This window comes from Anabrus simplex, chromosome 2 (assembly GCF_040414725.1).
Source record: "Anabrus simplex isolate iqAnaSimp1 chromosome 2, ASM4041472v1, whole genome shotgun sequence".
NCBI classification, from domain to species: domain Eukaryota; kingdom Metazoa; phylum Arthropoda; class Insecta; order Orthoptera; family Tettigoniidae; genus Anabrus; species Anabrus simplex.
Window position 1 is genome coordinate 312,558,002 of NC_090266.1, and position 24,592 is coordinate 312,582,593.

At 37.4% G+C, this 24,592-nt stretch overlaps 1 protein-coding gene across 4 annotated transcripts in view; it reads left to right on the plus strand.

The window, feature by feature from the left end:
• Magi (membrane associated guanylate kinase, WW and PDZ domain containing protein magi) overlaps window positions 1–24,592 on the plus strand; it is a 670,891-nt gene that overhangs the window by 400,430 nt on the left and 245,869 nt on the right. For all 4 annotated transcript variants that reach the window (XM_068226155.1, XM_067140637.2, XM_068226156.1 and 1 more), the window contains one exon: window positions 2,108–2,300. In XM_068226155.1, coding sequence (XP_068082256.1) covers window positions 2,108–2,300 — 193 coding nt within the window. The remainder of the gene's footprint in view (window positions 1–2,107; window positions 2,301–24,592) is intronic.

The window sequence follows — 24,592 nt, forward strand, 5'->3', positions numbered from 1 at the left end:
ACATGATTAAAATTGGGAGCTATTGACGGTGAGATAGCAGCCCTGGTCTAGAAAGCCAAAAATAACGGCTAAGAAGATCCGTAATGCTGACCACACGACACCTCGTAATGCATAGGCCTTTGCGTTGTGCAGAAGTCGCTTGGTAGGCCATGATCCTTCGGGGCTGTTGGGGCATGGAGTTTGGTTTTGTTTTTTATATTAATAGCTAAATTTGACATTTCCTCTCTTAATCCCTTTAATACTGCTATGCCACTGTATATTAATTACAGTCTGGCTACTCTTGAACATTCAGAGTTTCAAGGAATTCTGTTAAGTCCCCACAATGTTGACATGAATAGACAAACATACTGAGAGTCAAAAATTGAACTGAACCTATTTTCAATGATGTATGAGGCAAATAATTGAAGTGTTAAGAAAATATGATAATTTTATTTACCACTATATAGTTCATGAAACTAGCCAGCTTGTAGCATGCCCCTTATTTGGAGGCTCTGGGTTCACTTCCCAGCCAGATCAATGGTTTTTACCCGAATGTGAATAGTAGTTCAAGGTCCACTGATCCTATGTGAAAACAGCTGACGACCTATTTGACTATGAAATGGCACCCCTGGTCTAGAAACAAAGAGTAGCAGCTGAGAGGATTAGTCATGCTGTCCACAAGTTGCCTTATAATCAGCAGACCTTTGGGCTGAACAGCAGTCGTTTGATAGGCCAAAGCCCATCACAGCATGATGGGGATGATATGTATTTAGGCAATACCAACTAACTATTATTCTAGACTTCTTGCGTAGTGTAATTTTACCGAGCAAGTTGGCTGTATGGTTCGGGAAAGATAGCAGTTAGCTTGCATTTCAGAGACAGTGGGTTCAAACCCTATTATCAGCAGCCCTGAAGATGTTTTTCTTTGGTTTCCCGTCTTCACACCAGGAAAATGTTGGGGTTGTACTTTAAATAAGGCCACAGTCTATTCCTTCCCTGTCCTAGCTCTTTCCTATCCCTTCATCACCATAAGATCTGTCTGAGCTTATGGGATGTAAAATCGATATAATGAATTTTAAAAAATAGTGAAGTCCATTGAGCACTAACTTTCTCTGCTCTACATAGCAGGATCGAATCTCAGTACAGCCAGTTTGCGTTTCAAAGTTCTTTGTGTTACAGCCCCAGTCATTAAAGAACCTTGTTATGATGTTATAGGATATTATTATTATTATTATTATTATTATTATTATTATTATTATTATTATTATTATTATTATTATTATTATTATTATTATTATTATTATTATTATTTTAACATCTAGTTGGGCGTTTGGAGATAATTGATCATCAGTCCCAAGAAATTACAGAACGACTCCACAGGTGGTGAAACTGAGTTTTTGGTTTGTTTGTTTATTTTTTGTCATTATTTATTTATTTATTTATTTATTTATTTATTTATTTATTTATTTATGTTACTATATTTATTTATGTTACTATATTTATTTTTTATTTATTTTTTACTATCAGTGCATCTTCAGAGTCTTTGCTAAGGCCTTGCAAATGTGTACTGTAGTACTACCCCATATAAATGTTCAAATCAGAATGAGTTTTACAGTTATAAGTGCCTCTGCAGCACTGGTTGCGGGTATTAGTAATTCTTTAAATATTTCCTCCTCTTCTACTATTTTCTATTTAGTGTTTTTTATCTGCCAAATCATTGGTATAATAGCTGGTGTAGGGTTTGTACTGTAAACTTAGAAAATGGATGTGGCCTTAACAATAAGGGAAGTAATTAAGAGTTAACTGTTGAAATTTAACTCTTCAGAGCAGCCACAGTGCGAATTAAGTTGATATATGGAATTTTGAAATTATACTACATCTGCACTGTACATTTTTTGTTTCACTTTCATTACATTCAACATTTCTACACAATATATGAGCATCATTTATATATTTTTATGGCTTCTCTCACATTTTTCTGGCATATAATTGAATAAGCATTGAATTAAATTGCTATCTTAGAAAAACTTCTTGTCGAGGATTGGTCAATATCTTTCTCATTTATCCCTTTTATTACTTTTCCTTGTATACATTTTGCCCCTCTGTGAAGTATTATGATATTCTGCAGGTGTCCATAGGACATATTGTACCTGGTGGTGCAGCAGATTTGGATGGCCGACTTTGTACTGGAGATGAGATTGTAAGTGTGGATTCCCAGTCGGTCCTCAGTACATCTCACCATCATGTTGTTCAACTTATGGGAAAAGCTGCAATGACTGGGCGAGTCATGCTTGGTATCAGGAGGCGAATACCCACTCAAGGTAAATATTGAAAATTTGTAAACTCATCATGTTTTTTGAGAGAAATTAATAATTTAAAAGGTGAATTCGCGTTTACTTCTGAACTAGCCTATTTTAAAAGAACATCAGAAAGCATCAGTATTATGCAACTCATAGGAGGGATGGAATTAAAATTCCCAGGATCCTTCAGCCGTGCATACCAACAGTTCTGACATTCTGTGCTCACTTAAAAATGTTTGAAAAGAATGACATGAATATCACTCATGTATGTAACACTCGAAGATCCCTGGTACCCATGTTATCCTTGAAGACGAATACTCACTGGATATGTAGTGAAACCCCCAAATTCAAACTAGTTCTTCAGAATAGCCGATTGTAGAATTCATCAGAAGATAACAAACACTAAGTTATATTCAAAAAAAACCTTCGTTTTGACAATTACTTGAACTATTCTGCAATTTTGTGTGATGATTTGAAATTTCCTTTAATTCTTGATTTAAAATCAAAATATTACGTCAACAGTTCAGTTCAATAGTACAACTCAAGAGGTGGATTGTCCAGTAAAGTAGTTGTAAGAAATCAGAATTCCAATGGAAACAAATATAAACATCAGTGGTGTATTATAACAGTAAAGCATGTAAGTTTCCCAGGGGGGTAATCTAAAAAACAAAAAAAGGAACTTTTAAGTGTGAAAAACATGTAACTGACAGTGTGCCTACAGTATATACAAAAAACACAGGATTGCATTCAAAGTAATATATCTTGTGTTATGAACTATCTGTATACATCGTTCAGAATTTTATATTAAACTTCATGGAAATAAATGAATTATTTTGAAATGTTATTGCGTGCTGCTAGGAAAAAAAACCACTCCCTCAAATCACTATAACTTTTTATTTCATCATACACATTATGATGCATCACAAAATGATAGTTTCTAGAACTTCAGCTTGTATTCGGGAGATAGTCGGTTCCAACTCTACTTTCTTCAGGACTGAAGATTGTTTTCAGTGTTTTTCCTATTTTCTCGCCAGGCAAATGCTGGGGTTTTACCTTAATCAAGGCCATGGTTGTTTCCTTTCCACTCATAGCCCTTTCCTCTTCCATCGTCACCATAAGACATATTTGTTAGTGCGACGTAAAGCAAATTGTATAAAGGAAGTTTCTAGGACACTAACAACCACATCAAAACACACGAGTGTTCGACAGCTGGCTGTTGTAATTTTTGTCGTTATGCTCCTCGCCCAACTCTTTTTGAATGCCTTTAACAGTTTCTTTGATGGTCATAGGTTCCTCAGTAATGTTGTTGTCAACTTCTATGTATTAAGCAAATAATGTCCATTCTCCCAAACTGTCCTATTAAGAGCATTGCCATTTTTATGCCCGAGTCTTCGCAATCGCTGTATTCTGCTTTACAAAAACCGTTGCTGATGGATAAATGAACACTTGTTTCCTCAAAGCTGTAATGTAATACATTTGCTATTGAAGAGATTAAATTGTTAAGTATTTGTGCAATTTTCAGACTGCAGTTACTAATATCAGGGGAAGAAAAACGAAAGACAAAAATACATTGTGTTAAAGCATCTCATATGTGTTCGACTACCACATAATTGGTTACTAGGAAGGAAAACAAGCCAAAGATCTCGCCTATTGCATCCTTTTTTCTTACATCCATTCAGTGGATGGCATGTTGCGCCAATATCTTGCAATAGTGCAACTTAAATTACATTTGTACTGTACATATTGGTATAATTATTATGTTGAATTTATTTTGAATTTGTTACAAATTAGTTTCTTTTAAAATATTTGTTATTCTCCACAATTTTTCTGTACAGTGACATGGTTAACTGAAAGAGAGGGCCATGAATCCTAACTTCGCCAGTATTAAAGACAAATAAATAAATAAATATCACCCTGAGGTCCAGTGGTTGCAGTTCATTTGTATAATCTGGAGGGAACAATTCTACATAAAATAAGATGGGAAAGGGTCCACCTATTCAGTACACATGTGTTAAACTTATGTAAAATATATTATCATGTGAATATCAATTGACAAATAATTGAATATTGAACACTGAAACACAAAACAAAACGCTTGAAGATCTAGTATCCTTGATGACAATTACTGTATTTACTTGTGTATTAGACCCATTTGCGTATTAGATCACCCTTGGCTTTTCGAGAAGGAGAAAATGAGAAAAAAATCTTGCATACAAGAACCCTCAACGTAATTCGTCAGAGAAGAACAACAATTCCGCTTCAAAGCGGCTACAAGTCTTATGCAGCTCTGATGACATCACAGAAATTGAGAATGGTTAGCACAATTAAATAGCTGCCGTTCACGTGAGCCTGAGTTTGATTCCTAGTACCAAATTCCCAGGGATTTACGAATGGCAGGGGGGTTGATTTGCAGTAAAAAATGGTACATGCAACTCCTTTCCACTGGGGGCCTGTCCTCAGGATGAGGAAAATAGTTTACTTCAGTTAAGAAGTATTCGCGGTTGTTGCTAGGCTTATTAATATAAGCAGGCGAGATCATTAACAAAGTGATAATTTATGTAACTTGGGCCAATATAGGATTTCATGGGAGAGAAGTAGGTTTAAAACATGATAAAAGCAATCCTATCACAATAGTTTTGCTTAACAACGTACCTAACAAAAAATAATAATAATAATAATAATAATAATATTGATTTTTTTTTTTTATGTCCCCACTTTTAATGATTTTCGGAGACGTCAAACAAAGCATACTAGGGCATGTGTTAATATCAAATGGGAGACAACGAATGCACAAAATCAAACAATATGATAATAAAATACATTACCACCACGCCTGTAGATATCCATAAATGCGGAAAACTTTCCTGTTGTTTATTTGTATTCTTTCTGCATGAACTTTTGGCACTATCCAGGTGATACCATGCCTAACCTAAACAATGCTGTCCCTCTTATCTCATTTACAGCTGTTTAGGTAAATCCTGATGTGATAAATGTAGGGAACAAGCTTGAAATATACTTAAAAATAAGGGTCTGGCTTTCAACAGCTGCAGTTATCAAAAGAATGCTTCCATTCACTATGTATTACCGGTACATTTGGAAATACAACTCATAACATACACTAATTATCAGCTGGTGGTTTGGCACACTTTCAGCAACAGGGTTTTTTTTTTTTTTTTTTTTTTTTTTTTTTTTTTTGCTAGGGGCTTTACGTCGCACCGACACAGATAGGTCTTATGGCGACGATGGGATAGGAAAGGCCTAGGAGTTGGAAGGAAGCGGCCGTGGCCTTAATTAAGGTACAGCCCCAGCATTTGCCTGGTGTGAAAATGGGAAACCACGGAAAACCATTTTCAGGGCTGCCGATAGTGGGATTCGAACCTACTATCTCCCGGATGCAAGCTCACAGCCGCGCGCCTCTACGCGCACGGCCAACTCGCCCGGTCAACAGGGGTTTATTCAGAAGGAGTGGCTTCTGCTACACATACACCAGCTGGGAATATCAGAGACAATTTCCAGAAACCTTTTGGAAATAGCTTCACACTGTTTGCACTGTATAGTCAGGACCAAAACTATTTTTTTTAAAGGTTCAAAAAGAGGGGATCTCGAATGCTCTCGGTCTCGATTACAGTGCATGGCTGACGAAATGGCTTCTGATAAGTTCACCTGCATACACTCCAGCGTTAGTGGGTAGGGTATGACACATCCCACTCTGATGATTCTAGTGTCAGACCTAAGACGAAACGCTGGTTAATAGAGCAAAACGCCTGAAAAGCCTTACATCTGATCAGTTTTGTCACTTGGAATGATGACAGGCCGGTAGCAGGGAAGTTAGCGGTGCAAGGCAATTAAAATGAAAGCAGTGATCAGGTTTACTGTGTAGTAGGCCTACTGCTTAACTGACAGCGACAAATAACTGGCCATTGAGTTATTCTGTATCAATATTGCATGGTATGATGATACGATACCCACCGAGCTCGATAGCTGCAGTCTCTCAAGTGCGGCCAGTATCCAGTATTCGGGAGATAGTAGGTTCGAACCCCACTGTCGGCAGCCCTGAAGATGGTTTGCCGTGGTTTCCCATTTTCACACCAGGCAAATGCTGGGGCTGTACCTTAATTAAGGCCACAGCTGCTTCCTTCCCACCCCTAGCCCTTTCCTGTCCCATCGTCGCCATAAGACATGTGTGTCGGTGCGACGTAAAGCCAATAGCGAAAAAAAAAAAGAAAGATACAATACCCTTATTCCTTTTCTCTACAGGGTCGAGTATGAAGCGAGACGAATCTTCGTAGCAAGGTTTTACGACCGTATGCCCTTCCTGACATCGACCTCATTAGAGGAATCGGTGAGATGAAACAAATGACGTGATATGAGTAACTAAAACGGATTACATTTACTTTATACGTAGACCTAAAAGTCGTGTTCACCATTTATTGTCATTTTACATTTAGAAATACTGCCTTCCAATGAAAATAGCCAGTATAACTCAAATACATTCATAGGTTTGTTAGAGAACAGTGTAGAATGTTTACATGTACAATTTATAGCTCTTTATAGCCTAGGAGTCTTGTGTTCACTGCACAAAATTTGAGGTCATCACATATTGGACCCTCCTTTACATTTTTTGCCTGTAAAAGTGGGGAGAGAAGGGGTCTAATATGCAAGTAAATACGGTATAAAAGTATGCGTTGTTATATTCTTCTATAAATACCGTAAAATCTTCTGGGTGAATGACACCCTGTCAATGTGTAGCATATATGTTCTCCCTTAGCTACTGTAACAAAATTATCAAACATTGTATCTTACAAATAATAACTCATAAGATAAAACATCAAGAATTAGATTCATTGTATCTCATGCTTACCTTCACCACACACGTACTTGCTGCTAATTCCATGCCTACTCATTAATTCACATATCCAGTTCGAGGTATGAAAATCTTCTGTACCAAGTCTGGTTGCTAGTTTAGTTCAGCTGTTTTTTCACAAAGCATAGTTCCACTACAGGTATATTTTCTGCTCTTCAATACTCCAACCACTGCAAAAGAACAGTCTACGAGACATTTGTGTTTTCCACATTGAACTCATGTATGCTTGTTGCTGGACATTCCAAATACACGTGCACTCTGTGTGATCTTAATAGCTTTCAGCACTAAAGAATTAGGGATGGACAGAGCAATACATAATTTCTTGGCAGTATCTACTCGTTTCTTATTACCACTTTCCTTCACAGCTTTAAATATACAGTGGAACTTCATTAGTACATTTTTGAAGCGACTGAAAAAATTGGACATCAAAAGAGGGAAAACGTACCACCAAAAATGCAATACTGTATTTATAACTTGTAAAAATCATTTTAAAAAACCGTGTTATAGACGTGTGTGAAATTGCCATCCTTAGGAATTAGTTACATGCACTACTACAGTGACAATATAAACATTACAAGGGGAATGAATAACAACATAAACATGAATTGCATTATATGAACTTTAATTCTAATAATGCATCTTACCTCACAGTCAAACACAAATATTTACACTGGTTCGAAATGCATTTGTGTGGTTGATCACTTTCTTGGTTTTAATTTTAAAATTGTACTGTCCACCCTGTTAAATAAAGTCATTACTTCGTCATGAACTTCGAAACTGCACACATATCGGTTCACTATGATCATTGCTTCCATCACTTATGACACCATAGGAACTGGCTCAGGATCTGGCTCGTCATTGCTGACGTAGTATTTCATTTATTGGCATAGTTTCACACATTGGAACATAGTCATCAACGTTGACGTATGTTTCGAAAGTGACCTCTCCTGCTATTCAGCACCATTCTTCACTCTGAGAGAAATCATCTAGCGTGGCATCGTCACCGGGAACACGGCAAAAGCCGGCTGCATTGAAGCGGTTCCGAATAGTGCTTTGCTCCACTGAATCCCAGGCAGGCTTAATGAAATTCATGGCATCTAAGACAGTGATTTTTCTCCTTGTCGATTCCATTGCAGCCAATCTTCTCTGTACCAGCCTCTTTGCTTTGGTCTCACAGCTGTAGCTTACTCGTGCAGTTTGCTGGATGGAAAATTATCTTTGTTTCTCAAATTAGAAACATTTGGTGGATGAGCAGGGCACTGATCAATGAAGAGTGCAATCTTCCTGTTTCTTACACCATGCCTTGCATCCCATGCGTGTAAAAAAAGTTTAAAATGCTGCGGAAGTTATCCTCACTTTCATGTTAGAAGTGTACTTCCATGGTGAAGATCGCACATTCTTGAAACAGCACAGATTGTGTTTTTTTCCAATAACCATTGGTGCCATCTTCTCGGTTCCACTTTCATTACAGCACAGGAGAACTGAAAGCCTTTCCCTGTTACGTTTCCCACAGTGAAACTTCGTGCCCTTAAAATCCAGGGTTTTATCTGGAAGAAGATGAAAAAACAGTCCCATTTCATCTGCATTAACAATATCGTCAGGAGTATAGTCTTTCCAAATTTGCAGGAAGCATTGTAGTTTTCCATGTTTTAATAGTTTTGCACAGTCGGTGTCATTATCCAGGGCAGCAGACTCGCCTCGCACACGTCTATAAACTGGGTCATGTCTATTCTTGAATCTGTTAGTCCAGCCATTAGATACTTTAAAACCGAGCTCGATAGCTGAAGTCGCTTAAGTGCGGCCAGTATCCAGTATTCGGGAGATAGTAGGTTCGAACCCCACTGTCGGCAGCCCTGAAAATGGTTTTCCGTGGTTTCCCATTTTCACACCAGGCAAATGCTGCGGCTGTACCTTAATTAAGGCCACGGCCGCTTCCTTCCCACTCCTAGCCCTTTCCCGTCCCATCGTCGCCATAAGACCTATCTGTGTCGGTGCGACGTAAAGCAACTAGCAAAAAAAAAAAAAAAAAAAAAAAAAAAAAAAAAAAAAAAAAAAAAAAAAAAAAGATACTTTAAAATCATCACGTCCCATCATCTGTGCAGTAAGTGTTGCCTGAGCTCGAATCACAGTACTGTCTACCAGTATATCTGAAGCTCGCGCTTGCACAAACCACTTTAAAACAGCTTTTTCTAATTCTGGAAACTGATTCTGGTGATTAAGTTTCCTTTGGGCACTTTTTCCCCTTCTTCAAAAGCAGTTTCAATCAGTTTACATTTGCTAACATTTGTATTTAATGTTGATGGAGGAATGTTTAACTCCCGCGCTACATCCACATGTTTTATATCTGGATTTCGATCCACTTTTTGAAGGATTTGTAGTCTTCCCCTGTTTGTTATTTGCCTCACTTTCTTCTTGTCCATTGCAAACACGTAAATAATGCCCAGATAAAAATAGCCAAAAATACTATATCATTATATAGCAAGCTATCGTCACTGAATGAGTAGATGACACTACAGGGAGCACACTCGCTGCTAAATTGAGCTGAGATCTCGACTACTACCACGTCAAGCTTAGATGATTACTTAACCTTGGCCCAAGTGATGCGATCTGAACCGACACCATTAGAATGTGGTTGTTGGCAGTTACAGGAAGATTCATACTCTTGGAGTAGAACAGAAATCAAACTCATAGTACTTAATGAACAATACTGATGTCTGTATGATATTAGAAGTGAAAGACTATCACAGCAGAATTCAACGCAACAATGCTTTAAACAGCAATTTCATGCCAGTCACTCTAATACTGTACTATACCAAGCGATTTAAATGTTGACCTCGGCCATACTCTCGACTCGTTTCTGAATGCTAGCAGAGAAAACCGAACATGTGCAACGTCACGAAACAAGTCTGTCAATGCTCCAGGCCATGTTCCAATGTTTACAACATAAAATGCATGGAACCAGCTACCCGTACGGGTAATTAAGCATACTCTCTCACATTAACACACACCTTATCACTAACATGCGCACATGTCCGTGGCTGCATGTCCACCTGGACTGACAAATGGACAAGGATTGGCCAGAATATTGAATGGAGAACGTCAAAATTTGAAGGAGTGTGAATACATGCTAAAGCAATATTTTACATAAAATTTAGTGGCTTGGGAGCGCGACTTTTATAATTCAATGTCATTAACGGGACAACTTGTTACTGAGGAATGTTCTAACAAGATCCCACTGTACCGAGCTCGATAGCTGCAGTCGCTTAAGTGCGGCCAATATCCAGTATTCGGGAGATAGCGAGTTCGAACTCCACTGTCGGCAGGCCTGTAGATGGTTTTCCGTGGTTTCCCATTTTCACACCAGGCAAATGCTGGGGCTGTACCTTAATTACGGCCACGGTCGCTTCCTTCCCAGTCCTAGCTCTTTCCTGTCCCATCGTCGCCATAATCCAGCAGTCGGTGCGACATAAAGCCAATAGCAAAAAAGAAATTACAGTATTCAGCTTCTCAGTGATCGTAACGCACTTTCTTTTCTTACCACTCACTTTATTACTCTCTAATGATGTGTGAACTATACCAGTGGAAATGGCTTAGTGTTTCTTTTTAATCCCTTGATCTACATTTTATAATTTTACATGCTATTTATTTGTCACTCATTTCAGGCAACTGCAGACTAATATATACACATGTTAAACAAGTATAAACAACATTTTTGTTTTCCACCTTAAATTTATGGTTTGGAGAAGTCCTCTTTTGTACGGTATACTGAGAATACTGGTATCCACATGCAAAGCAACCTCTCATTGGAGGTAGTCTAATGTGGTTGCCTTGCAGAGTTGCCATGCTGCACACATTCTGCATTGCGTGGTTGGCACTGACTTCTTCTGAGTTGGAGCAATTATTGATAGGTAGTAGGCAATATATCGACCCTGAGGCGTCAAGGATATATTACCAGGGTTAGGGGGATTTGGAAAACATTCAAGATATTTACAGACGTAAGCATTGCTTTAGTTAGGTACATGATCCCCTAACTGTGGTATTAGAAATTCATTGACAACTTACATTTCTGTTGGATTATCTCCTAATCTTCCCTTTATCACGGAGTGAATTTCACAGACTGGCTTACCAGGCGAGTTGGCTGTGCGGTTAAGGGCGCGCAGCTGTGACCTTGCATCCGGGAGATAGTGGGTTCGAGCCCCACTGTCGGCAGCCCTGAAGATGGTTTTCCGTGGTTTCCCATTTTCACACCAGGCAAATGCTGGGGCTGTACCTTAATTAAGGCCACGGTTGATTCCTTCCCACTCCTAGGCCCTTCCTATCCCATTGTTGCCATTAGACTTAAAGTAAGTTGTAAAAAAAAAAAAGAAATTCAAAAAACTGGCTTACATGTGACATCAGCATGTTTATTATTTATTATAAGTTCCCATATCCAGTCATTACTGATGTTCAACGTTGTTCCACCTTCTGTAAATCTTAAATTATCTGTTGACGCTGGATCTTTGGAAATTGAATTGGATTTGCCTTCATCCTTATTACTTAAAGATGAATTATTTTCACTTTGCACACTTTTATTGTGAATCTTAAACATCAATATTCTCAAGCCATTCATAAATAACATCCATACCACTCCAGGCCACTGCCATATTTGTTCACAAATAACGTGCAATGAGGTGCTTTTAATTTTTTAAATTCCAGGAGTGAGTTACTGTTTGATTTAAAAATGAAATTCAGGTAATTCCTGATATCTGTTGGTTAGATTATGAAACTTATAGAACAAACCTTGCTGGCTTGGTAACGATAAATACGCGTCTTTAGGTAGTCCGTACGTGCGGACGGAAGTGTCTGTCGAAGTATGTTTGTACCTTCCACTCGTTGGACGGAACATTCTGTCAAAGTATGGCATGAGGCTAAGGAGCAAACTGATTCCACAAAATATCTTCAAGGTAGCTGCTCAGGCACGCTATTACCTCATCTTCTTGTCATCAAGGTATAGTTACCTGGAAAAGTGATCTGTAATATTTGTATTGTAACATATGTTTTTGGAGCAAAATGCAGCATAAACATTAGTTCATATTTAACGTATAAATTATTACACATAAAATAAAGTACAAAGGCTTAATCCACCTACTCAATACATTTGCAATAATTGCGATGTCTATAAGAACAGTACAATATATTACGAGGTACTAGTTTCGACCGTGTGGGTCATCATCAGCCTGGCCAAGATGCATATGGATATGCCAAAGTCCTAAAGCAAAAGTACGTGATGGAATGAATATAAAAGAATGAACTGAATATATGATGGAATGATGTACATATAAAATGGTGAACCACTGAACTGTTATAGATGTGATATTGTTATGCTTATCAGTGACAAATAAAATTTTGGATTTATGTCGTATACAATTAAATTATAAGAATATTTATCATACAATTATTGCAAAATGAATAAAATAAGCTCTGTTGGTGAACACTCAAAAATTGCACATTTAAAAATGTAATACGTCGGTATTTAAAGCAAAATCCAAATGCTTCTATTGAGTTTCTAAAATTCAGAATGTGTCTTCAGGAGGTGATATAAAGTTCAACATTGGCGCATAGGAAATCTTTCTTGCATAATGTCCAATAAATCCAAAACAGAAGTTAAATGTTGATCAGGATTGTTCAACGTTCTGGCACATTGTTGCATTGTGCGAATTTAGAATGCAGACACCACCAAAGAAATTGCGCAAAGTGCTCAGATACCAGAAGAGGAAGTTAATGTTTTTTTTGTTTCTTTTATTTATTTATGGTATTTGTTTAGTTAGTTAGTTAGTTAGTTAGTTAGTTAGTTAGTTAGTTAGTTAGTTAGTTAGTTAGTTAGTTAGTTCCTCTCTTAAACTTTGCCACAATGTTTACAGCCTGAGAGAAAATAAGAAAATAAATTAATAGAATTAAGATTGAATTTACATTCATAATTTAAGTTACATTTAAGACTTATGTAAACATCAATATCAAAATCATTAAAGTTATGACAAATTTTGAAACTTTACAAAGGAAATTTAATTTGTCTTTCTATTCAATACATATCTCCATCTTTAGATGGAGTATTATTAATCAAATATGTTTCAACTCATTTGAGCCATCTTCAGTGAAAAAAGTTAAAAAACTACATAATTAATGTTAACACATTGTAGACGCCGCTCGTAGAAACTACGGGCGTGCTAATTCATTGCTGCTGACGGAGCTCGGAGAATCTACAGGCACGATTTCACTGTAGCTAAAAAGTGTATTTGCCGTTTCAGTGAGTTGTGACTTCACTAGGATACTGTTGAATGCTTCTATAAGCATAAAATATACTAGTTGTGAGCATAAGTCGAGAGCTCTTCTTTCAAGGCATTGAAGACACAGCTACATTCCTTCATAACCTAAAACTGCGTCATCGTTGACTCTCAGCTGTGAAATGGGCGGGAAAGTACGTACGGTACATGCGGACAGGAAGAATGTGTGTACGAGAGGCAGGCTTGTTTGTGTAATTCTTCTGAATATTTAGCATGTCTAATTCAAGTGTACGAAATTTCGACAACAAATCTATAATGGATGTTCTTATGGAAGACACGATTTCTGAAAATGGGGATGAGGATAACAATTACACACTAAGTAAACATGATTATTCTGACACTTCAGGCTAGTAAATGTAGAGAATGATCTCATTTCAAATTGGTGTGAAGTGTAACTTAGTTTTACATCGCTTTCTTGAAGTGAGTTCTGTAATACTATTTTATACCGCTTCCTAAAAAGGTGGGTGTTTCCCGTGTACCTGCAGCAACTCGATGCAACCCCGTCGTCAAACAAAGAACAGTGGGGAATGCAAATTCCTTGTTGTAAACAAGGATACTGGTGCTAATTGACTAATTAGGTTAGAATCTGCATTAGTGTGTTTCAGTAGATGTGCCCACAAAGTCAAATTTCGAAATATTAACCAAACTGGCATCCATAGCTGCGTCAGATTTTTTTTTTCGTTTGTAAAGCATATTATTTTCATAAATTTGTGTTTTAAAATTGCTGCACTATTATGATAATTAAAACTCGTTTTTGTGTAGGAGAAAGTGTGATCTTTCTATGCATTCCAAAAGTTATTATAATCATGGCTTACCCTAGCATTGAAAAATTTTCACAAACCATTAAAAATCCTGCGATTTCTGGAGGAGAGCACATTCAAATATGGCCGTCTCCAGTGTGTTAAAAGAATATGTTAAAACACAATGAAAAAGTGTGAAAACAAATGAGACGTTATGAAATTAAAACAATAAGGTATTCTGAGTTTGATAACCTTTTAGTCCAAAAGTACAGTGTGTTACATTAAAAACCAGGATGATCGGGCGAGTTGGCCGTGCGGTAGGAGCGCGCAGCTGTGAGCTCGCATCTGGGAGATATTGGATTCGAATCCCACTGTCTGTGGCCCTGAAGATGGTTTTCCGTGGTTTCCCATTTTCACACGAGGCTGTACATTAAGGCCACGGCCGCTTCCTTCCCATTCCTAGGCCTTTCGTATCCCATCGTCGCCATAAGACCTATCTGTGTCGGTGCGATGTAAAGAAAGAAAAAAAAAAAGCATGAAATTACAGTACTAAAATTTAAGATGTGTCGTCTTCATTGAGTCACAATCTCAAATAGTCCAGACGGCAGCGAAAATTGAGAACACATTTAAGAGGAAAACAAATGCCAGGTATAATGTGGGTGACTGGTAGTGGAAACCGTCAACGAAGTTGTAGTGGAAAAAATGAGTATGTATGAGAAGCTTGGGCTAATAAATAAAAGATAAGCGTGAAGAAAACTTTAAACATACTTATTAAATAGTTGCCCTCTCGAATGACCTGACCTCAATTTAGCGGTCCCACTTTCACTTTTCGTGTGTGTAGTTGGTTCAGCTCAATTTACACTGCCCTCTTGACTATTTCAGATTGTTACTCAACGAAGACAGATCATCATCTTAAATTTTAGTGTTGTGATTTCGTCCTCGTTTCTGATGTAACACACTGCACTCCTAGACTAAGAGGTTCTCAACCTCGCCATAACTTACTGTTTTGATTTCATCATGTCTCATTTGTTTTCACGCTCTTTTTCATTGTGTTTTAACACTTTGAAGACGATGTCACCCCTCATGGGGTGACGGACGCTCATACAAAATATGGTATGTTACCCCTTATGGGGTGACACAGTGTGTCCAGGGCTCTCAACTTTAGGCTGTCGTGCGAAACTAGCGTACTATTTGCTGCTGTATTGCATTGCTTGTTTACGTAAGGTGTTCATAGAGTGCAGCGCGGTGCCCATTCCTTTATCAGCACGCTGTGCATTGGGCTATAGACAGTGGAATTTCTCTGGCACCCCATACGGGGTGACATACGCAACCATCAGAATTCAGTTATTAATGGCAAGGAAAATAATGTGGATTGGATCCTATTATTGCTTTTTTTCTTACATACTATTTTTACATAACTTAAGAAATTGTGATTATTAGATCAATGGAGCTTCATTGTTCGAAGGAAAGTTAAAATTACAAACGAAAACAACACAGATGATTATATATCATGCTAGTCATAGAATTTATGGCATAGTATAAATGATATGAAAGGATAACAGTTTTTACAAGATGCACATCACTTGTGAACCAACTCATAGTGAGGTTTGCATAAGAATGCTTTGCCTGGGCAATGTGTACAATATGTTGTTACTTTCTTCGCTTTCCTTGCAGCCAGTCGACCTCCAGTTTCGTTAGCCTCTTTGTAGCATATGCTGCAGTATTTCCTTCTCTTGCGTATGGAATCTCCAGCCTTTTCAGTTTCTTCCGTCGATGGATACCACGATTGTGACGAGGTGTTTCTACTTCATCCGACAAGCACATTAGTTCAAGAGCATATTTCTCCTTAAAGGTAGTTATGGACATTTTCTGCAGCTTTGGCATTGTTTGATAGTTTCTGTATGCAATCCATGAATTCTCCAAGCTCGTTCCAATTAGTAGTTCCATCGCTACCTTGTGATACCATCTGACAGTTTTCCAAAGAGATGTATTATAGGACGATAGCTGATCAGGTACGTCAATGCCAGGCTTTGCTTTGTTATAGTCGATAACTACGGATGGTTTGAAAATTTTTGTGTTACTCTTATCACGTTTTCCTGACGATACAAATTCTAACTGGTGCTTAGTTGAGAGCATATAAACCTCTCGCTTGTCCATCAATTTCAATGCTAGGATGCCATTATGTGATTCCTTAGCAACCATTTCTCCTTTCTTGACTCTTTCCTTTAGACCTGGCGGAAGCCCAACTCTGTTCTTCCGCAAGGTACCAACCAGGTGAGTGCGTCTAGCTAGGGGTTTATTCGCCAAATCAACTGACGTGTAGATATTGTCTGTGAACAAAGTTGATCCACTGTCTAAGTAAGTATCCGTAAGTTCCACCACAACAGCTGTAGCATGTGGTAGTCCAGGGTTAGCAGTTGTCCCTTTGCCATAGTACACTTTTGTGGTGTAGGTATAGCCGTCTCTATCACATAGTTTGAATACCTTCACCCCGTATTTATGAGCCTTATTTGGAATAAACTGGCAAAATATTAGTCTTCCCCTGAAGAGGATCATAGATTCATCAATGACTAATGTTTCCTGTGGCTCATTTAGTTTTTGAAATTCTAATTGAGCTTTAGAACAAGAGGTGCGATTTTATACAACCTGTCATGTGCTCGGTTTGCTTCACTGTTGAAATGCCAGAAATGCAAAATCAGTAAGAACTTGTCCCGCTTTATTACATGACCCCCAACAAAGTTTTTATACAGTCTGTTCTTTCTGGACCAATAATTATGAAGTTTGGGAAACTGTGCTAAGCCCATCCACATCAATAAGCCAAAGAACTTTTTTCATGTCGGCACAATTGATATCAGTCCACTGAGTGAATCTACTCCGCCTACTCGCGCGTTTCCCTTGCAACACATTCCTTGCATTTTCATTAGTTTCATGCACCATCATATTGATATTGTCATTAACTATAGCACGATAGAAATCAACTGGTTGAGATTTAGCACTCAGGGGAAATTTTAAACCGGGGCTACGTGTGAATAAAAAATGTTTCTGCAAACCTGAGAATGTTCCCCAGTAATTGTCACTGGCTGATGATATGGTTGAATCATTACACGATGCAGCACCGGAATCTTCGCTAGTGTCCTCACTACAAAAACTACTGTCCAATTCCTACTCGGAAAAGGTGGCATCACACTGCAAATCCGAAATGTCAACATCACTTGATGCAGCACTCGAACAATTTTCAAGTTCTTTTTCTATCTCTCTACCAGTAATCATGGTTTAAACTTGTGAAAATTTGAATTTATAATTCCACCTTTACAATACTGTAATTGTCTTTATTAAAAAGACTACATCAAATTATACTCGTGAAACATGTTTCGTCCTCTTATGGGACATCTTCAGTCACAAATACAAAACATTAAAAATAAGGTGAGGACACATTGAAATAAGTGAATAAAAAGTCTTTGTATCCTGTGACGCGGCGTGATGGCGTCTTGTCAATCTTCAATGTTAAAATGGTGCGACGTGAACATAATATGAAGCATGAAGTCCAATTAAAATCACAGATTAAATTGTTGTTTAAAACAACGAATTTTCAATTTTAAAACAACGTGAGTGGCTGTGCGAATAAAATTATATGCATATTGTACATAAAACATTGTGGTGATAATGCCACATTAAAATAGCTTTCTTGATTAAGAGGTGGAGTTATACTGATGATGCAAGTTGAACTTGATTATGTGTTGACAATAGGGGCCTAAAAAGAAAAAGAAAAATATGAAAGAATTGAGGAACAAGTTCAATTAAAATATGAACTGAAGTGTCCATCCAGTCACTCGCCGCCTTGCCCGTCTTACGTCGACCACTCCACCTCAAGTGCTAAAGCTAACTGCGTGACGTCCTCGAAGGTCGTTGGGAGCTGACTGTGAGGGGAGTTTGATGTAAGGGGAGAGGCGTGAGGTAGAGTATTACTCACGCGCCTTCGTGAAAAGAATTTATTGATTAACTCCTCAAAAAGTATATTGATATTGTCCGATATTTCATTAAGATTATAAATTGGGTTGCATTTTTTATCAATATTTATAAAACTGTTTTCCAAAATATTCAATAGACTACCTTTCTTACATAAATGGAGAATTTGAAGATCTTGTTGTATGCCTGTGAATGTACGATTGGTATCGTCCGTATGTGAACCGAATGCTGAGAATCTGCCGTACTTTGACGCATTGACATGTTCATTATAACTTATGTTAAAATTGCTGCCGGTCTGTCCAATGTAACTGGCGGAACACTGCTGGCACTTAAATTTGTAAACACCTGATTTCTGAAATTTGCTATTGCCGTTATTGATAGTGTGCTGATTAAAGAAAAGATGGGCGTTGTTATTGGTTGTTTTAAAAGAAACTTTCATATTAAGTTTCTTGAAAACATTCGTGATTTTGTATATTTTATTGTGACTATAGGTGAAAAGAGCATAACTATCTTCTTTCTTTTTGGTTTCCTTGGTTAATGTGGAAAATGATTTCTTTTTGATTTTGCTAATAATTTTGTCCACAAATTGCCTGTTGGGAACCCGTTTCTTTTGCTATAAAATAAATGGTATCCAACTCATCTTTACGATCTGCTTCTGACATGGGTATATTATAAGCTCTGTGAATCATACTGTAAAAGGAGGCCCTCTTATGTGCTGCTGGGTGTACGGAACTTTGTCTAATTACGTTTGCTGTTTGAGAGGGTTTCCTGAATATTTTAAACCAAAGTTTATTAGAGTCATTAATAATTGTAATGTCAAGAAAATGTAATGCTTCATTATTTTCACTTTCAAAGGAAATTTTAATCTGCGAATCCATATTGTTTAATTGTTCTAATACCTTCTGTCCATTAATAATGCTATGGTCAATTATTGTAAACGTATCATCTACGTATCTCAACCAGCTTATTATTCCTTTAATGTTATTGATTTTACTATTTTCAAGAAAATCCATATGAATTTCCGCCATAATTCCCAAAGACCTTCCTGTTTATATATTTGGCCATTGAAGGTAAAGTAATTATTAGCGGTGGCGAACTCCAAAATATTAATAAAATCTGCGATCTCTTGCCTACTCAAATAACTGTATTTAAGTAGATTATTCTTTACAAGATTTATCGTTTTTGATTTTGGAATATTCGAGAACATATTTTTGACTTATTTTTTCTGTATGCGTGCTGTCATTTCTTGATGGATACAGTACTTTTGCATCCATCTCTTGGCACAGGCCAGAGTAAAGTGTAGCTTCCACCGAAGTCCCAGTCAACATCCATGGCTGTGACAATATGGAAGTTGCTGGGGTATGGGTAGTGCTGAGTAATGGCATTCAGAGCAAGACTAGTGCATTTGAGTGTTATGAAAGGTGCTGCTTATAGGGTCAATCGTGCTGCAATAGTACTTTCTGACCCAGTGAGGAAAGCAATGGCAAACTATCTCACTCCTCATCTTGCTTAGTACACCTCATTTTGGTGCTGCCATTGGTTTTTGGGGTTTCCTTATAACCGCATAACCTTTGGTGGTGCTATCTGTGGATCCAACCAGCCTCTGGGCTGATGACGTAACAGACAGACAGATAGATTTTTGAAGTCAAATTAATACATCTTATGGTTTGACTGCATGTTTAAATCTTTAATACGATCGCAAAATTCTTTGGAATTCTTAATAGACCTATTACCCTCAAATCTATAATGTTTTTTTTTTTTTTTTAAATTGTGTATAAATCTAGACGTCTTATATGTAGGGCTATTTCTGAAATTAATAATAGGTCTTGCAGGTATATTCTGTTTATGCACCTTCGGTAGTACCCTAGCCGTCAGATTACCCGGGTTCATATTAATAAGTTTTTGGGACTCCCTTTCATTAAGGATGAAAGAAGATCGTTTAAGAAGTTGCTTTAAGTTTCTGCGGATGATATTCGTCACGTCTTTTTCTTTTTACAATTTTGAATGAATTCTCTGCGAAAAAGGTTTCGGTTTTCTGTATGTATGATTCTTTATTCATAGTGACTGTCGCATTCCCTTTGTCCGCCTTAGTCACAATCAAACTATTCTCCTTAATTTTCTGTTTCAGTGAAGCTATTGTTTGGTTATGATGTGTAGAAGCTCTATCTTTGTTATTATTTGTTAAATTAGAAAGTTTTTTCTTAATATTATATCTAGTCTCTGTTTGGTTCTCTATCGGTAACTTTTGAATTGCATTTTCGGCTTCCGCCGTGATCGTGATTGCGTCTTTAAGTTTGAATTGAACGGGCTGATTGAATTTGGGACTTTTCTCCATAACATTTACTTCGAACTTATCAAAACGGGTCTCTGAAAGATTAATAACAGGCTCTTGAAATACAGGAATGGTTGAATGAGTCCGATTGTTGTGATCCGTAGACGAGGGAGAATCGGTCTCGGTCTCAGTTCTCTTACTATTGCGCCTAAGTGTATTGGTTTTGTTGACTAACTTGCTCTGTTTATCTACAAGTAGGTATGCGATTTTATCACTTACGTAATTTTGAAATGAATTCCATTCTAATTGGGCAGTGGAGGAAGACGCAACGAGATGGGCCTCGTATAACTGAGTGTTAAGTAATGCTTTTTTCCGATAAAGAAATTTAATTTCGTTCCTAATCCATAGAATGTTGTATTTATTTTGTGTCTTTCTATGCCAGTACGACAAGACATTCTTCTTTTGAACAGATTTCAAAAAAATTAGGGACGAGTCCCTCCTTGGGACAGTTTTTCAGGAATAGAATGTCCTTACCAATTTTCGCAATTTTGGTCTTATGATTTAAATATTTGTTAGCTCTACCTGCCTGGTTGGCATCAACAGTGCAGTTATAAACTTCATATTAGAGCCCGTATTGTGAAAGTATCAACTTGTGAGTGACTGGATGGACACTTAATTTCATATTTTAATTGAACTTGTTCCTCAATTCTTTCATATTTTCTTTTTCTTTTTAGGCCCCTATTGTCAGCACATAATCAATTTCAACTTTTATATCAGTATAACTCCACCTAATCAAAAAAGCTATTTTAATGTGGCATTATCACCACACTGTTTTTTTGTACAATATGCATATAATTTTATTCGCACAGCCACTCGCATTGTTTTATAATTGAAAATTCATTGTTTTGAACAACAATTTAATCTGTGATTTTAATTGGACTTCATGCTTCATATCATGTTTACGTTGCACCATTTTAACATTGAAGATTGACAAGACGCCATCACGCCATGTCACAGGATACAAAGACTTTTTATTCACTTATTTCAACGTGTCCTCACCTTATTTTTAATGTTTTGTATTTGTGACTGAAGATACCCATAAGAGGATGAAACATGTTTCACGAGTATAATTTGATGTAGTCTTTTTCATAAAGACATTTACAGTATTGTAAAGGTGGAATTATAAATTCAAATTTTCATAAGTTGGTACTTTGACAATACGGGCTCTAATACTAGGGGTGACGCGCGCTTTCTCTGTTGCATTGCCAACCTAATAACCATATGTCACCCCAATAGGGGGACACAAAAATAGTAACTTTGACCATAAATTATGTCTTTGATTATCATCTACGAATTAAATTACGCTCATCCGTACCCCACAACAACCTGAAATATGTATATCGCATTTCCGCAGTTTATCGCGAAAAAAAGCAAATGTACGCGTCGACGTTAACGTGTTAACATATTGTTCTAAAATTAATTACGTGGCTTTTTAACTTTCTTCACTGAAGACGGCTGAAATGAGCCAAAACATGTTTGATTAATATTACTCCGTCTAAAGATGCAGATATGTATTGAATAGGAGGACAATTTAAATTTCATTTGTAAAGTGAAAACCGTCAATACAGAATGATTTTAATATCTTGTAAATTTTAAACATTCCTTAAGAGAAAGAACAAGCACAATAATATAACTAATTACTGCAGCAAAGGAAAATATGCAGTGCATGGTCCTAAAAAAAAAAGTTTTCAGAAAAAGATAAAAACTAATTTTTAACAATGTACGAAGCGTGTTTTTTGTAAGGTCCGTTTTGTTGTAGACAATAATAGTTCGCGCGTATACCGCAACGAGCGTGTGCGTCGTGTACCAGCATGCCTCGGGAACAACTGTGCTCAGTTTCAGCTCTGTAGCTAACCTTTACGGTTCTGGTTGCCATATCCACATGGCCCCAGAATCTCTTCTCGTCCCGATCAGTCTTCCCTTTGTGTGTTCAAATCTCCTATTATAATTACTTCCTTGTCGTCTATGTATTTCTCCACTTCAAAGAATTGTTCTGTATTCTCTTTATTTGCACTTAGTAGATCATATACTTTGAACAGATCTCATTTTCCTGTCTGAATGTTTATCATTGCTGTAATGTCCGACTCGTTGGCCGAATGGACAGTGTACTGGCCTTTGGTTCAGAGGGTCCTCGGTTTGATTTCCGGCCGGGTTGGGGATTTTAACCTTCATTGATTAATTCCAATGGCCTGGGTATTTGTGCTGTCCCCAACATCCCTGCAACTCGCACACCACACACAACACTATCCTCCCCCACAATAACACGCAGTTACCTACACACGGCAGATGCCGCCCACCCTCATCAGAGGGTCTGCCTTACAAGGGCTGCACTGGGCTAGAAATAGCCACACAAAATTATTAATTAATATTATTGCTGTAATCATTCTGTCATTGATCTTCTTCACCTCCTCCCACATATTCCAGGACATCCTTTCTAGTGATCATTCATAAACGTTTTACTGCACCCTGTCCTCTGCTGTAGAGTAGTCTGTTTCCTTTCTTCAGTTTTCCTCTCCTCTTCCTCTCCGTTTTATTTCACTAAGACCAAGGATGGCTATGTCCTTCTCTTTCATGTACTCTTATCAACTCCTCAGTCTTGTCTGTCAAGGTTAGGAAAATGACTGTTCTGATTCAGATATTTTGCGATACTGGTCAGCCGCTTGTCACAGCTCTCCCAGTACCTGAAAAACCACGTGTCACCTATGTTTCAGGCAAACTAACCATACACCGGAGCAGATTGTATCCCACAAAGGAACATTATCTACATATTCAGAATTATGATTTATGTAAAAATTCACATGAAATCAATGAATTGGATTGTTTACTGGTTGCAAATATCTATTTTAAATTAGAACAGCTCTGCAGTTACTGCTAATAAAATAAAATAAAATAAAAAGTTCACAGTAAGTTTATTTTAAACATTTTTGCTATCTTTTGCTCGACAAGTAAATTATAGCAGACTAGCACAACTGGAATTGGAAAATTGGATGCCAAAGCAGAGGAGGGGCAAACCAACGATGACAGTAGCACATCAGGACCTCTTATTGATTGAGATCCATGGAAGGAACTTGATGAGACCCAGTCATTTGGTCTTGCTGGGTCACAGCTACTAGGAGAAATACAGCAAAAAAAAAAAAAAAAAAAAAAATTGTCAAGTGTGAAATATGGATATTTTGATATAGTACCACAATTTTTAGTGCATCGTTTTATTTTAATACAAATATTATTAATTAATCAGTCACTTAATTCATTTTTAGCATAGGGGCCGATGACCTTCGATGTTAGGCCCCTTAAAACAACAAGCATCATCATCATCATCATTTTTAGCAGCCTTATTACATGTTCCTGTTAATTTTCTGTCATTTTCATGGGGTATCAAATGGCTCAGTCTACCAGATTTGCAGCATATGTACGTAACCTGAGATAAATGTTCAGTGCTCTACCACTGTTTTTTTATTATCAAGCATAACCGACAAATAGCTTTTAAAACTAATAATAATAACTCTTCTATTTCTTACAGTACACTACAATTAATCAAAGTGACGAATTTTCTCAGTCGGGTATCTATGAACTATGACGCCAAAACTGCAAGACCTCATGTAGTTGAAACAGGCTGAAGTTTTTTTATAAAGTACATGGAACATGTTAATGCTGTAAGATATAATTGGTTTTCTGCAATAGGGCAAAACGTCAGACTCTAAACATAGTTTTAAGTCTATTGACCAAGATTTAAATGTCTTAAAAGGTAGAAAAGAAAGGTCCTATGCTCAACATTTTGGAGAACATTACATTCATCTCAAACAGTATTTCAGCCCTAATTTTAATACTAATGAAATTAATGGGAAATCCTATATTCTTTTCAACGTCATCATCCCCATTTATGAGAAATATAAACTTTAATGGAGTACAGCTTCAAACCCTCCAATTCATACATCCCTCCTACCCCACTCCCCGCCATCATAACCTACACCTCTGCTCTCTCTGGGCAGTCAGTTTGGTGTTGGTTTTTGTACCGTGCACATACTAGTCTACAAGGCATTTCGGGGCGAGTCTCATACAGCTGTATATTCTTTTTTCGATCTTATTCCTTC